At 45.6% G+C, this 14,417-nt stretch overlaps 1 protein-coding gene and 1 pseudogene across 1 annotated transcript in view; one reads left to right on the forward strand and one right to left on the reverse strand.

Annotated features, from left to right (window-relative positions):
• The window catches only part of LOC132230061 (NACHT, LRR and PYD domains-containing protein 1a-like), a 43,476-nt gene that overhangs the window by 3,277 nt on the left and 25,782 nt on the right, over positions 1-14,417 (reverse strand). The window contains exons 13-16 of the mRNA XM_059686910.1: positions 8,207-8,345; positions 7,468-7,521; positions 7,124-7,204; positions 3,359-3,622 (exon numbers count right to left, since the gene is read on the reverse strand). Of these exons, the coding sequence (XP_059542893.1) occupies positions 3,359-3,622; positions 7,124-7,204; positions 7,468-7,521; positions 8,207-8,345 (538 nt within the window). The remainder of the gene's footprint in view (positions 1-3,358; positions 3,623-7,123; positions 7,205-7,467; positions 7,522-8,206; positions 8,346-14,417) is intronic.
• On the forward strand, positions 1,324-2,597 carry LOC132230062 (histidine--tRNA ligase, cytoplasmic-like; annotated as a pseudogene).

Here is a 14,417-nt window from a genome sequence, read left to right on the forward strand (position 1 = left end):
GCATCCCGAGGGATCACTGAGTGCTTATAGACTTTCAGGGCGAGTATACACTTTGCATCCTCTGTGGAATAAAAATTTAACTAGCATTCCAAATAAAAACCTCTCTCCGACCTATTGAGGTTTCTGAGAAGTAACACTGCATTTGTTAACTATGGCAACAATATAGAATAACCAACGTTTTGAATTGGTTTGATCTTGGATATAACGAAATCAAAACCACAAAAAAAAAAAAAGAAGTGCTTAAAAACAAAGGAAGGAACCCTGTGGTTTTCTGGATTGAGACCAGGAACAACTCCCTTTGGCCTCTCCCACTCACCTTCCCTTCCTTGCCAACTGAGGTTCACTAGTGCCACCCAGTGGACTCCTGGAGCACTGCTTCAGCGCCGGGGAAGGCCCAGCAGGCCCAGTGCTACCAGTAGTCTCACGTACCATGACATTCTTATCTATTCTTTACAGAGCCTTACTACCTGCATGAAGCTTTCAATATGTTTTTTATTGATTTCAGAGAGAAAGGGAGAGGGAGAGAGAGAGAGAAACATCAATGATGAGAAAGAATCATTGATCGGCTGCCTCCTGCCTGCCCCCCACTGGGGGTCGAGCCCGAAACCTTCATGTGGCCTGACTGGGAATCAAACTGTGACCAAGTGGCTCATAGGTCGACACTCAACCACTGAGCCACACCGGCCAGCTGCCTGAAGCTTTACATGCATGCAGGACCTCTTTTCGTCTTCACAACAGACCAGGACTTAGAAGTTTTTGCATCCATCTGACAGATGGGGACAAAGAGGCTTAAAGTTAGGCCACGAATTTGCGCTCTCCAGTTTGCAGCCAGTATGGCAAAGGGTGCGCTGAGAAGCTGGTGCGACTTCAGGGAGAGCATGTGCGGGAACTGAAACAGCAGAAGGCCGGCACTGAGCAGATCGAGGAGGAGTTGGCAAAACTACTGAAAATGAAGGCACAGCCACACAGCGGGGGCCTGAGGAAGCGAAGCACAAGTTTGTGCTCAAAATCCCCAACGGGGCAAGAGACCACAATCCCAGGCAGGTGGCAGTTCGGGAGAAGGTGTTTGATATAATCATCAGCTGCTTCAAGCGCCAAGGTGCACAAGTAATTGCTACACCTGTGTCTGAACTAAAGGAAACACTGACGGCAAAGTATGGGGAAGACTGTAAGCCAGTGGCTCTCAGCCTTGGCTGCCCATTAGAATCACCTGGGAATCTTTTTAAAATCCTGGTTTCTGGGCCTCATCCTCTGGAAATTCTGTTTCTTTGTTACTAATGTTGTGGCCCCCACCACATAACAAAGAAACAGAATTTCCGGAGGATGAGGCCCAGAAACCAGGATTTTAAAAAGATTCCCAGGTGATTCTAATGTGCAGCCAAGGTTGAGGACCACTGCTCTAAAGCTTATTCATGACCTGAAGGGCCAGGGTGGGGAGCGGCTGTCCCTTCGCTATGACCTCACTGTTCCTTTTGCTCAATAATTGGCAATGAATAAACTGACCAACAATAAGCGCTACCACACAGCACAAGTAAATCGGCGGCATAACCCAGCCACAGCCCGGGGCAGAGATCGGGAATTCTACCAGTGTGACTTTGACATTGCTGGGCTATGTGGCCCCAGGACCCCTGATGCAGAGTGCCTGAAGATCATGTGTCAGATCCTGAATTCACAGAGACAGGTGACTTCCTGGTCAAGGTGAACCATGGGCGCATCCCAGGTGGGATGTCTGCGATCTGTGGGGTTCCTGGCAGCCAGTTCCGCACCATCTGCTCGTCAGTGGACAAACTGGACAAGGTGTCCTGGGAGGAAGTAAAGAACGAGATGGTGGGAGAGAAGGGCTTCGCACCCGGGTGGCTGACCGCACTGGGGACTATGGCCAGCAGCTCGGTCGGGTATCCCTGGTGGAACAGCTGCTCCAGGGTCCTCAACGTCCTCAAAACAAGCAGGCCCTGGAGGGCCTGGGAGACCTGAAGCTGCTGTTTAAGGGCCTGACCCTGTTTGGCATTGCTGACAAGATCTCCTTCAACCTGGGCCTTGCCCAAGGGCTGGACTCCTATATTAGGGTGGCCTATGAAGCGGTGCTGCTACAGACTGCAGCCCAGGCAGGGGACGAGCCCCTGGTGTGGGCAGTGTGGCTGCTGGAGGGCGCTCTGATGGGCCTGTTTGACCCCAAAGAGTGCAAGGTGCCATGTGTGGGGCTCAGCATTGGTGTGGAGCGGGTCTTCTCCAGTGTGAAGCAGAGGCTAGAGGTGTTGAAGGAGAAGGAATGGACCACAGAGACACAGGTGCTGTAGCATCCGCACAGACGTTGCTGGAGGAGAGAATGCAGCTCGTCTCAGAGCTGTGGGATGCGGGATCAAGGCTGAGCTGCTTTACAAGAAAAACCCGAAGTTACTGAACCAGCTGCGGTACTGTGAGGAGGCAGGCATCCCGTCATCAGTGAGCAGGAGCTCGGGATGGGGTCATCAGGCTCCGTTCAGTGGCCAGCAGAGAAGCGGTGGATGTCCGAAGAGAAGACCTTGTGAAGGAAATCAGAAAGAGAACGAGCCAGCCCCTTTGCACCTGCTGAATTGAGCAAACTATGAGAGGAAAGTGGGCGGCACCACTGAAGGCTAAGACAAAGCTTTGCCTATGTCCTTCAACCCCTTCGCAACTTCCAGTGGAAAACCTGAAGAGCAGTCAGAACCGAGACTTTGTGATGGTTTTATCGATAATCACAGGTAATTTTACCGTGCCATTTTCCGTAGGAAGCCCCGGGGGCTCAATCTGGCTCCTAAGCTACAGGGACCGGGCCTGAGATGGCCACCTCTTCAGGGTGCTACACCAGCAGGGACTGCTTCCCGCAACCAGTCACCAAAGGTGCAATAAAGTATCTCAACCACTAAAAAAAAAAGCCCTAGCCAGTTTGGCTCCGTAGATAGAGCATCGGCCTGCAGACTGAAGGGTCCCCAGTTTGATTCCGGTCAAAGGCACATGCCCCAGTTATGGGCTCAATCCCCAGCAGGAGGCAGGAGGCAGCCGATCAATGATTCTCTCTCATCACTGATGTTCCTATCTCTCTCTCCCGCTCCCTTCCTCTCTGAAATAAAAAATATATATATTAAAAAAAAAAAAAAGAATTTGCTTAGTCACAAAGCTAGCCAGCACCTGAGCTGGGATTGAACCCCTTCCTCTGACTCCGTGCACATAACATCATTACTTAGGCCATCACAGGCCACGAGCTCACTGCGGCATTTGCGTAAGAATCTGAACCCAAGCTTACAAATAAACAAGCCTCACATTTTACAGTGGAAATTTGCTACCCACAAAGACAGCTTGACTCCAAGCCAATGACTTCAGACCATTTCCTGCTCACCTTCCAGCACATCCTGGACTTCAGCTGAGACGTTTTTCAAGCAGTTATATAAATTCTGGACTGTGGCGTTGCTTAGCTCCTTGTCTTGCCACTTCTTCAGCATCCGAAACTTACAAATTGTCACATTTTCTTCCTTCTTCTGGATATCATCAATATCGCTGGTGTCCAACTCCAGGTTGACAATGCCAATTTTTATCCAATCTTTCCCCAACTTCCCAGCAAGGGTAATCAACTGATCGTCTGTTAACAGGGTCTTGGCTCCATCTAAAAGCAGATGAGGAATTCAGTAGTTCCTCTCAACACTTAATCATTGATAACTACTTACAATGAAAATGCATTCTCCTCCTATTAGAAAAGACACTAGTCCAAGCCACTTTGGCTCAGTGGATAGAGACTTGGCCTGTGGACGGAAGGGTCCCAGGTTCGATTCCAGTCAGGGGCACGTACCTCTGTTGCAGGCTCCTCCCTGGCCCAGGCCCTGGTCAGGGCGTGTGCAGGAGGCAACCAATCGATGTGTTTCTCTCACATTGATATATCTCCCTGTCTTTCCCTCTCTCTAAAAATCAATGGAAAAACATCCTCGGGTGGGGATTAAAAAAAAAAAAGGAGACTACATTTGTAGTAATTGTAACTGCTTGTAAAATATATTTAAATGCCAAAAAATCCTCGCTATCCAAAATATCTTAAGAAGTAAAGGGAACTCTTTTATATAATAACATTAAACTGGGGTATAATGTTCATAATTACAAATGTGACTTTCATAAAACAGCACAAATCAGGTTGGAATAAAAAAATTCAGATATCAAAAAGAACTTATGTGGCTCAAAAAGAAAAATATACAGCCCTGCCCTTGCCCACCTTTGTATCTCATATAAATGCTCGCAAGATGTCTGCATTGAAGTCTCTATTTCGCCATCTCCTGGCACGAGGGGAATAGCACGTTCCATAGGAAAGTCATGGAATGGTATTTGTAATAGCTGTTGATCTCCGAGAAGCAGTGTTATAATCTTGGAAGGGCATATATCTGCCAATGCAAACCACTGGCCCCATAAAAAATATTAGCACTATCATTAAACTAGATTTGCAACGATCACTTTGTGCTATGATGCAGCCAAGCTCACAGGTTGTGGAGTTCCAGGTAAGGACCCTCAAGGCATGACAAATACTGGAGGATATGAGAAGGGAGTGAGAGGTAAGAAGAATTCCTGCCCCTCCTCCAGGACTGCAGCACCTCTGCTCTAAAGACAACAGTTTATTCATGTGGATCTAACATTTGTTCTTGGACCCTTTTCCACTTGGGCCTCCTCTCTCTAACTTTCTAGACCAGCGGTTCTCAACCTGTGGGTTGAGACCCCTTTGGGGGTCGAATGACCTTTTCACAGGGGTCGCCTAAGACCATTGGAAAACACATGTATAATTACATATTGTTTTTGTGATTAATCACTATGCTTTAATTATGTTCTATTTGTAACAATGAAAATACATCCTGCATATCAGATATTTATATTACGATTCATAACAGTAGCAGAATTACAGTTATGAAGTAGCAATGAAAATAATTTTATGGTTGGGGGTCACCACAACATGAGGAACTGTATTAAAGGGTCGCGGCATTAGGAAGGTTGAGAACCACTGTTCTAGTCTGAAGAATGGGTTCTTAAAGAAGGCCTTCACCCTCTGGTGGTTTCCTGATACATGGCTGACCGCTCCTAGCTCTCAAGACTCCTGTTGATGAAAACGACTGCAAGGGAACCTATTTAGATGAAAGTTCTCAAGACCATCCCAAAACTCATTGTATCAGACTCTGAGCCTAAATTTTAACAAGATCTCAAAATAATTCTGTTCGGGCTGAGGGCTGATCATATTTTTAAAAGCAACACAGTGATATACTGAGTTTGAAACTACCAAGCTAGTGACTGGACATCTCAAAGAATATTATTGAGGGAATACCTAAACAAACAAACAAAAAATCTTTATTTATTTAGATCCTACACTGTCAACTCCAAAACAGTTGGAAATCCTTAATCTTTCTGGGTGAATCTGATTGTTTTGATTCTATTTCTAGCTACTTGTCTTTGGAACTCATTTTATTTTATTTATTTATTAATATTTTTAAATATATTTTTTATTGATTTCAGAGAGAAAGGAAGAGGGAGATAGAAACATCGATGATGAGAGAAAATCACTGATCTGCTGCCTCATGCACAACCCCTACTGGGGACCAAGCCCATAACCTGGGCAAGGTTCATCTACACTCAACCACTGAGCCACGACACCTGGGCTCATTATAAATAGCCAAATAATTGCATGAAACAGAAAAACTTGCCCAGCCAGCGTGGCTCAGTGGTCGAGTGTCGACCTATAAACCAAGAGCATACCAGTTTGATTCCTGGTCAGGGCACATGCCTGGGTTGTGGGCTCGATTCCCCGTAGGGGGCGTGCAGTAGGCAGTCCATTGATGTTTGTCTCTCATCGATGTTTCTCTCTCTCTCTATCCCTCTCTCTTCCTCTCTCTCTACAATCAATAAAAACATATTTTTTAAAGAAGAAAAACTTGTCCTATAAATCAATCAAATAAAAACTATGTCCCACTCAGTTATGAGTAATTTCTGAGGATCTAATGTACAGCATGGTGACTATAGCTAATAATACCGTATCGTATTATATACTTAAAATTTGCTGAGAGTAAATCTTAAGTGTTCTCACCACTAAAATAAAAAGCAACTGTGAGGTGATGAATGTGTTAACTTGATTGATAAATATTTCATCATGTACACGTATACCAAATCATCATGTTGTACACTGTAGTATATACAATTTTATCTGTCAAATATCCCTCAATAGAACTGGAAAAAATTGTATCTCAATGTAGTTAGGTTTGAAAAATAATTCCAGAGCCTCACTTATTTTGGTGTTGACCTGATAAAAATAACAAACATCTCTATAGCAACATACAGTAAAACCACACATGTCATTCTCATGGTCTCCTGCTCTAGAAAGTGTGGATAGATATCTTATTTCATTTTATAGAGAGTTTGTCTGCTTTTATAGATTCATACCTTCTTACAATAATAGTAAAAGAAAAGGTACTTTGGTGAAAGGGTTAATTTGGAGACCTATGTGAGGTCCCTAAATGCTTGAGATCTTGTCTCATATAATTTGGGTCTGGGCTTTTAAACTTAGATTTGTGAATTCTTGTTGGACTTGCATTTTTGAACTACGAATTCCATCTTCTGGCTCCTTAGAGTATTGTTTAATGTTTTAAATCTCCACTGTATTTTCACAACCTTTGAGCCTTGGTCTCTGCCATTTAATTGAAAGAAACTAAGTTGAGACCTGCCTCTATTGACTGAACTGGAGGTGCTTCACCCCGAAATAGCTAAAAACAGTGGAGCCAATGAACGCACACATGGACATTCACAATTCCGTTCACTCAAACTATGCTCACTGTCTCCTACACGAAGGCTCCATGCGCAGTGCTATGAAATGTAAAGATGGGTAGGTACAGCCTTACCTTGAAGGACTGCAAGGAACCCCCCTGCCTCACAGTTCTGCTGGGTGAAGGGGAGAAGTGGGGAATCAAATGGGAATATAGGCCGGGGCAGGCCACGGAGGACCCTTATCCAGGCCCGAGGCGCTGGGACACAGGTGCACACAACCGGATGTGGCGCGAGGAACACCGACCCAAGAGCATGTGTGATGGATGCGCATCGACGGGAGAGCCCAGGGAAATAACTGATGGCCACGGAGGGCAGTGTTACAAACCTGAAGTGTCAACCTGCTTCATTCTTTTAGCATTGACCTCCTCTTCAGGTAGAGTGTTACTTACTTTACGTCGCCTTTTACCTTAAAAAAAAAAAGAATCAACAAGTTTGCTTTCCATTATGTTTATTACCTTCAATCTGGATTTTTTTTTTAAAAAGCATCATCATTCAGGTAGAAACCAATTGAAAATGGATTCCAAGATTGTTCAGATGATTAACAGAGTCACAGAGCACTTAACAGATTCATAATGCAACCACCTCGGCGCAGCAAAGCACAGATCCTAGCGGATGGGAGGAACCCAAGGCTGGGCACAACTCGCTTAGTGTCCAGTTACCAGCACTTACCACTTGTTCTGCTTTTTGAAACGTTCTGACTCTGATCATGTTGAACCCAGTCACCTGTTAAAGGATGGAAAGCATCACTTAGAAAAACTGGTATGAAATCAGAATTCAAGAAATCAACTTGTGAAAGTGTATGGAGCTCTAGGGTCTTGGCAACCTCTCTGAAGTTCGCGTATGGGTTTGGAGTTTCCCTTGGTATGCGCACAAATGCGCTGGGCTTGAATTCTGGAGATAAATAATGAGCAGGAGAGGATGTTAAAGGGGAGGGGGGCGCTGTCAGAGGGCTTCCCAGCCCCAAGAATTTGAACAGGGGGACATAGGGGCTGTGGGGTCCCCCGGCAGAGCTGTAATCGCACAGAACGGGAGCTATCCCTTGAAGACCAAAGAGGCAGAGTCAGCCAATGAGACACACAGTCAGCCAAAATGCAGAGCTACATCCAGGTTGTGTCATAACACCCCTAAAATATCTGACTGAGGTCCAAACCTCAAGAAAACAACAACTCCACTGGCCAACTCCCCCCCCACTCTCTGAAGTCTCCGCAAACACGCTGAGCCACCCACTGACCCCCAGGATCTGGATGTGGGTGCCTGAGAACCAGGGCCGCACTTCTGTCCCAGGAGCAGCGCCTTTCCCTCCATCGGATCTTTAAATGTTATGCTGACGGGACAGACAATTACTCTATTTGCTTTCCCACCCCCACCACCCACAAACCAGTTTTCCTTTAGGATATAAAACACTTACATTCTCTCAGTTTCGCTTTCCATACAATCTCGTCGGAATCCATTTCAACCAACAGTAATTTAAACTCCATTGGCTGCTCCAAATAAACTTCAATATAATTTTTCAGTTTTAAAAGGGAACCATCCACAAATTCAATTTCCTTTAAAAAAAAAAAGTGACTTTTTTAATAGAAAAGTTGTATTCACTCACTGATGACATCATTAGCAAACGATGACAATTATTAGATAGGTTAATGCTTACTTGAATGCTCACAGACACCTTGGCCCTGGAAATCCCATTCCTGAATCACACACCCTCTTATTCTCTTGCTTCTCGGCCCCCCTTACTCCAACTTCCTTTTTTGTTTCATTTTCCTAAAGCTTAACTTTTCAGCCCTTTCCTGATTTCTTGTTTCCTGTTCCCAAACTAGAACGTGTGCTCACCCACCAGCCGCCCTTTCGTCAGTGCTTTTGAACTTCCTCACCCTCTCTGGCTTAGATCATGCCACACAATCTGGATGGAACAGATTCAACAACACGTACAGACTATGCTGCGTGTTTTATCCACACTCCCTCACTGAACACCTTCCCCCACCAAATCCTCTTTTTGCTATTTTACGGGTAAAGAATCTCAGAGAAGCAAATTAAACTTGCCCAACTTTACATGTAGGAAGTGGTAGAATTTAACGTGCACCCACACCTCCTGACGCCAAAGAGTGCGCTCTTAACCGCTACACAGCGCCTCCTGCCTTACACCTCCGCTGTTCCTCTCCGGGCTGCCTACCGAGCCTGGAGGGAGAAATGCACTTTTTATAAAGTACAACCTGTGCCTTGTTTTATTGCATTTCACTGATGTTACGCTCTTTACAAGCTGAAGGTTTGTGGCAACCCTACTGGCGCCATTTTCCCAAAAGCACTTGCTCACTTCATGTCCCTGTGTCACATTTTGGAATTCTCACAGTTCAGACTCCTTCATTATTATTATACTAGAGGCCCAGTGCACAAAATTTGTGCATGGAGGGGGGCAGATCCTTCAGCCTGGCCTGCACCCTCTCCAATCAGGGACCCCTCGGGGGATGGTCCGACTGCCGGTTTAGGCCTGATCCCTGTGGGACCGCTGGCTCCTAACCACTCGCCCCCCTGCCGGCCTGCCTGGTCACCCCCCAACAGCCCCCCTGCCAGCCTGACTGCCCCCAACGGCCCCCCTACTGGCCTGGCTGCCCCCCAACTGCCCCCTGCCGGCCTGGTCGCCCTCCAACTGCCCCCCTGCTAGCCTGGTCACCTCCTAATGTCCCCCTGCTGGCCTGGTCACCCCCTAATTGTCCAGAAGGAAGTCAGACGTCTGGAAAATGTTCAGTCAACCAGTCTAATTAGCATATTACCCTTTTATTAGTATAGATTTGCAATGGTGAGCTGCGATCATGATCTTTGATGTTAGTATTATAATTGTTTGGGGGCATCACGAATTTAATTGATAAGTATGTATGTGTTCTGACTGCTCAAACATCTAGCCATTTCCCTACTTTTCTCCCTCTCCTCAGTCCTCCTTATTCCCTGAGACACAACCATACTGAAAATAGGCCAATTAATAACAGGAAAATGGCCTCTAAAAGTTCAAATGAAAGGAAGAGTCACAAATCTCTCACTTTAAATCAAAAGCTCAAAATCTTAGTGAGGAAGGCATGTTGAAAGCCAACACAGGCCGAAAACAAGGTCTCTTGCACCAGTCAGTCAAGTTGTGACTGCAAGGGAAAAGTTATTCATGGAAATTAAAAATGCTATTCCAGTGAACACACAAATGGTAAGAACATGAAACAGCCTTCTTGCTGATATGGAAAACGTTCTCATGATCTGGATAGAAGACCAAACCAGCCACAACATTTTCTTAAGCCAAAGCCTAACCCAGAGCAATACCCTACCTCTATTCTATTCTGTGAAGGCCAAGAGAAGTGAGGAAGTGCACAGGTTTAAGGAAAGAAGCCATTTCCATAACATAAAAATGCAAGGTGAAGCAGCAAGTGCTGATCTAGAAGCTGCAGCAAGTTATCCAGAAAAATCTAGATACAATAATTAATGCAGGTGGCCACACCAAACAACAGATTTCAATGCAGACAAAACAGCCTTCCATTGGAAGAAGATGCCATCAGGAGAGGTCAATGCCTGACTTCAAATCTTCAAAGGACAGTCTGACTCCTTTGTTGGAGGCTAATGCAGCTGGTGGCATGAAGTTGAAGCCAGTGCTCATTTACCATTCTGAAGATCCTGGGGCCCTTAAGGATTCTGCTAAATCTACCCTGCCTGTGGTCTGGAACAACAAAGCCTGGAAGACAGCACAGCTGACTACAACATGGCTTGCTGAGTATTTTAGACCACTGTTGAGACTTATTGCTCAGAAAAAAAAGATTCCTTTAAAAATATTGCCGCTCAAGTGCAGAATCTCAGAGGAAAGGTGGGGGAGGGTGGGTGGGTGGGAGGTAATCAACCAGGGCCCTTGAATGCATATATGTATAACCCAAGGATGCAGGCAGTGGGGTGCTAGAGGCCTGGGGTGGGAAAAGGGGACATGGGGGAGGGGTGGAGTCAATGGGGGAAATAGGGGTCCTATGTAATACTTTCAATAATAAAGAATTATTAAAAAATAAAAAAAATAAAAATATTGCTGCTCATTGACAATGCACCTGGTCACTCAAGAGCTCTGATGGAAACGCACAATAAGATTAATGTTCCCATGCCTACTAACACAACACCCATTCTGCAGCCCATGGATCAAGGAGTAATTTCTACTTTCAAGTCTTATTATGTAAGAAATGCATTTCCTGCCCAAGCCCGTTTGGCTCAGCGGATACAGCTTTGGACTGCAGACCAAAGGGTCCCGGGTTCAATTCCAGTCAAGGGCATGTACCTCGGTTGCAGGCTCCTCCCTGGCCAGGCCCTGGTCAGGGCACATGTGGGAGGCAACCAATCAATGTGTCTCTCTCACATCGATGTTTCTCTCTGTCTTTCCCTCTCTCTTCCACTCTCCCTAAAAATCAATGGAAAAATATCCTCAGGTGTAGATTAACAAAAACAAAACACACACACAAAAAAAATACATTTCCTAAGGCTATAACTGCCATAGTGATTTCCTCTGATGGATCCAGGGAAAATAAATTGAAAACCTCCCAGAAAGAATTCATCACTCTAGATACCATTTAACAACATTCATGATTCCTGGGAAGAGGTCCAAATATCAGCATTCACGGGAGTTTAGAAGAAGTTGGTTCCAACCCTTAGGGATGACTTTGAGGGTTCAAGACTGCAGTGAAGGAAGTAACTGTCGGTGTGGTGGAAACAGCAACAGAAGTGGAATTACATGTCAAGCCAGAAGATGTGACTGAATTGCTGCAATCTCATGATAAAACTTTAACAAATGACAAGCTGGATGAACAAAGAAAATGGTTCCTCGAGATGGAATCCATTCCTGGTAAAGATACTTGTGAATGCTGGTTTAAACGCTTTAAAAGTGATGATTTCTATGTGAAAGACAAAGAACGTCCAGGTCAACCGAAAAGTTTGAAGACCAACAATTACAAGCATTACTGGATGAAGATGCGTGTCAAACTCAAAAACAACATGCAGAAAGATTAAACGCTGTGCAGATTGTTGAAATGACAACAAAGGGTTTGGAATATTACATAAACTCACTTGATAAAGCTGTGCTAGGGTTTGAGAGGATTGACTCCAATTTTGAAAGAAGTTCTACCTGTGGGTGAGATGCTATCAAACAGCATTGCATGCTACAGGGAAATCTTTCGTGAAAAGAAGAATCAATCTATGTGGCAAACTTCATTGTTGTCTTATTTTAAAAAACTAAGCCCTAGCTGGTTTGGCTGAGTGGATAGAACATTGGCCTGTGGACTGAAGGATCCCAGGTTCGATTCCAGTCAAGTGCATATGCTTGGGTTGCGGGCTCAATCCCCAGTAGGGAATGTGCAGGAAGCAGCCAATCGATGATTCTCTCTATCACTGATGTTTCTATCTCTCTCTCCCTCTCCCTTTCTCTCTGAAATCAATAAAAATATATATTTAAAAAAAAAACTAAGACAACAGGTACCCCAACTTTCAGCAACCTCCATCCTGACCATTCAGCAGCATCAACACTGAGGCAAGACCCTCCACCAGCAAAAACATTTTGACTCGCTGATGGTTAGCATTTTTTAAGAACGTATTTTTAAATTAAGTATGTACATTATTTATTTATTTATTATTTCAGAGAGGAAGGAAGAGGAAAAGAGAGATAGAAACATCATTGATGAGAGAATCATTGATCGGCTGCCTCCTGCATGCCTCGCCCTGGGGATCGAGCCTACAACCCAGGCATGTGCCCTTTGACCGGGAATCAAACCGCGGCCTCTTGGTTTATAACTTGATGCTCAACCACTGAGCCATGGCAGCCAGGCTGTATGTTGGTTTTTTTAGACATAATACTATTGCACACTTAATACTGATTATAACTTTTATATGCACTGGGAAACCAGTGACTCACTTTATTTCTAGATTCACCTTATTGTGGTGAATCTAAAACACAACCCGCAGTATCTCGTTGCCTTTGCATCACTAAATCACCCGGGGCCTTGCCATCATAAAACAATGGCTTTAACCAGGCAGGCCCTCTCCCTTTCTATTCCAAATCGCTAGCTTTATCCTCACAATCTTCAAAGGTTCACCAAGGCCCATAAAGCGAAAGTAAAGCCCTCCCTTGGCTCCACTCTTCCCAAAGCCCCATGTCTTCCCCTCCCTGGAACGACCCCCATGCGGAGCCCTGCTGCACATCCACCACCTCACTTAGGCACTGCGTTCCCTCCCCCAGTGATTCCCGCCCCGTCCAAACCCAAACCAAATGTCACCACGTGGTAACCTTCCTGAAAACCCACTGCACTTTGCACCCATCTCGATGGTAATATCGCATTATATGAAAATCACTTCTTTACGGAAATGCAGCATTTCTCCCTCTACGCGGGTGTCTTTGGAGGGAAAAGCTCATGACTTACTGGTTTTTTTAATTCTTAGCTCTTATCCCAGGCCTACTTGGAATAGTCACTTCTCACAAATGTCAGTTAAAGAAATCATGAATGGTATAAAACGAGTACGAACACCTTAAGATTTACACAGAGTTTTTCAAATTTCAGAGTGCCCCCCGAACCACGTCTACGACCCTTTGAGCAATGCTGGGAGATTATCCCCATTTTTAAATGCCCTAAATTTGCTTAAGAGAGCACACACAGCTAGTGACAGAACTAGACCATTGAAAGTCCCCAGCCACCACCACCTTTGTAAGAAAAACCTTGTGGGACCACAACGGTCTCTTTCTGGGCAGATCCATGCGCTCACTATGCATGATTCCCTCTCCGAGTGGCTGTTAACCTTGGCAGCACGTCACAGTCACCGTGGGCGGGTTAACAAGCCCGAGGCCCAGGCCCTTCCCAGAGCAGTGAGTCACTATCGGCTTCTTAAAAGCTCCTCGGGGACTCCATGAGGCAGCAAAGGCCAAGAATCACTGTCCTAAGCAAACCCTTCAAATCGAATTGCACCTCCCAGACAAGGCTGCAGTCGGCTTCCTGTAATTGTCTTGAGGTACCGTCTGCTAGGGCTTGATCAGAATCGGTGACACGACCTTGGCCTTAGGAGCCAAGGGCAGATGGGGCGCGGGGCCAGGCTCTCCTGCTCCCAGGTATGCGATCTGATCACATGCCTGCTCTGCACATTCGTTTCCACAGCTGCCCTGTCGTAAGGCTCAAATGACATGGGTGCAAAGAGACCCTTGGAAATGAAATAAGACCGTCTGTGTTCGAAAGTTACAGGAAACTGATAACCTGATTGCTCCAAAGAGCACGAGCCTCCTGATAATAAAATAATGCAACACAGATCATCACGATTAGCTCTCTCTTGCTTCATATTTTAATATAATAAAATCAAAACATGTTTTCGACTCTTTATATACTACTAGAGGCCCGGTGCACAAAAATTTGTGCACTCGGTGGGGAGAGGGGGTCCCTCAGCCCGGCCTGTGCCCTCTCGCAGTCTAGGACCCCTCGAGAGATAACAACCTGCTGGCTTAGGCCTGCTCCCGGGTGGCAGAAGGCAGGCCCAATCCCTAGGTGCAGCCCCTGGTCGGGCTCAGAGCAGGGCTGATTGGGGAGTTGGGGCGCCGCCCCCTGCCATGCACAGAGCAGGGAGGATCTGGAGGTTGCGAT

Source organism: Myotis daubentonii, chromosome 3 (genome assembly GCF_963259705.1).
Source record: "Myotis daubentonii chromosome 3, mMyoDau2.1, whole genome shotgun sequence".
In the NCBI taxonomy this organism is placed as follows: Eukaryota; Metazoa; Chordata; class Mammalia; order Chiroptera; family Vespertilionidae; genus Myotis; species Myotis daubentonii.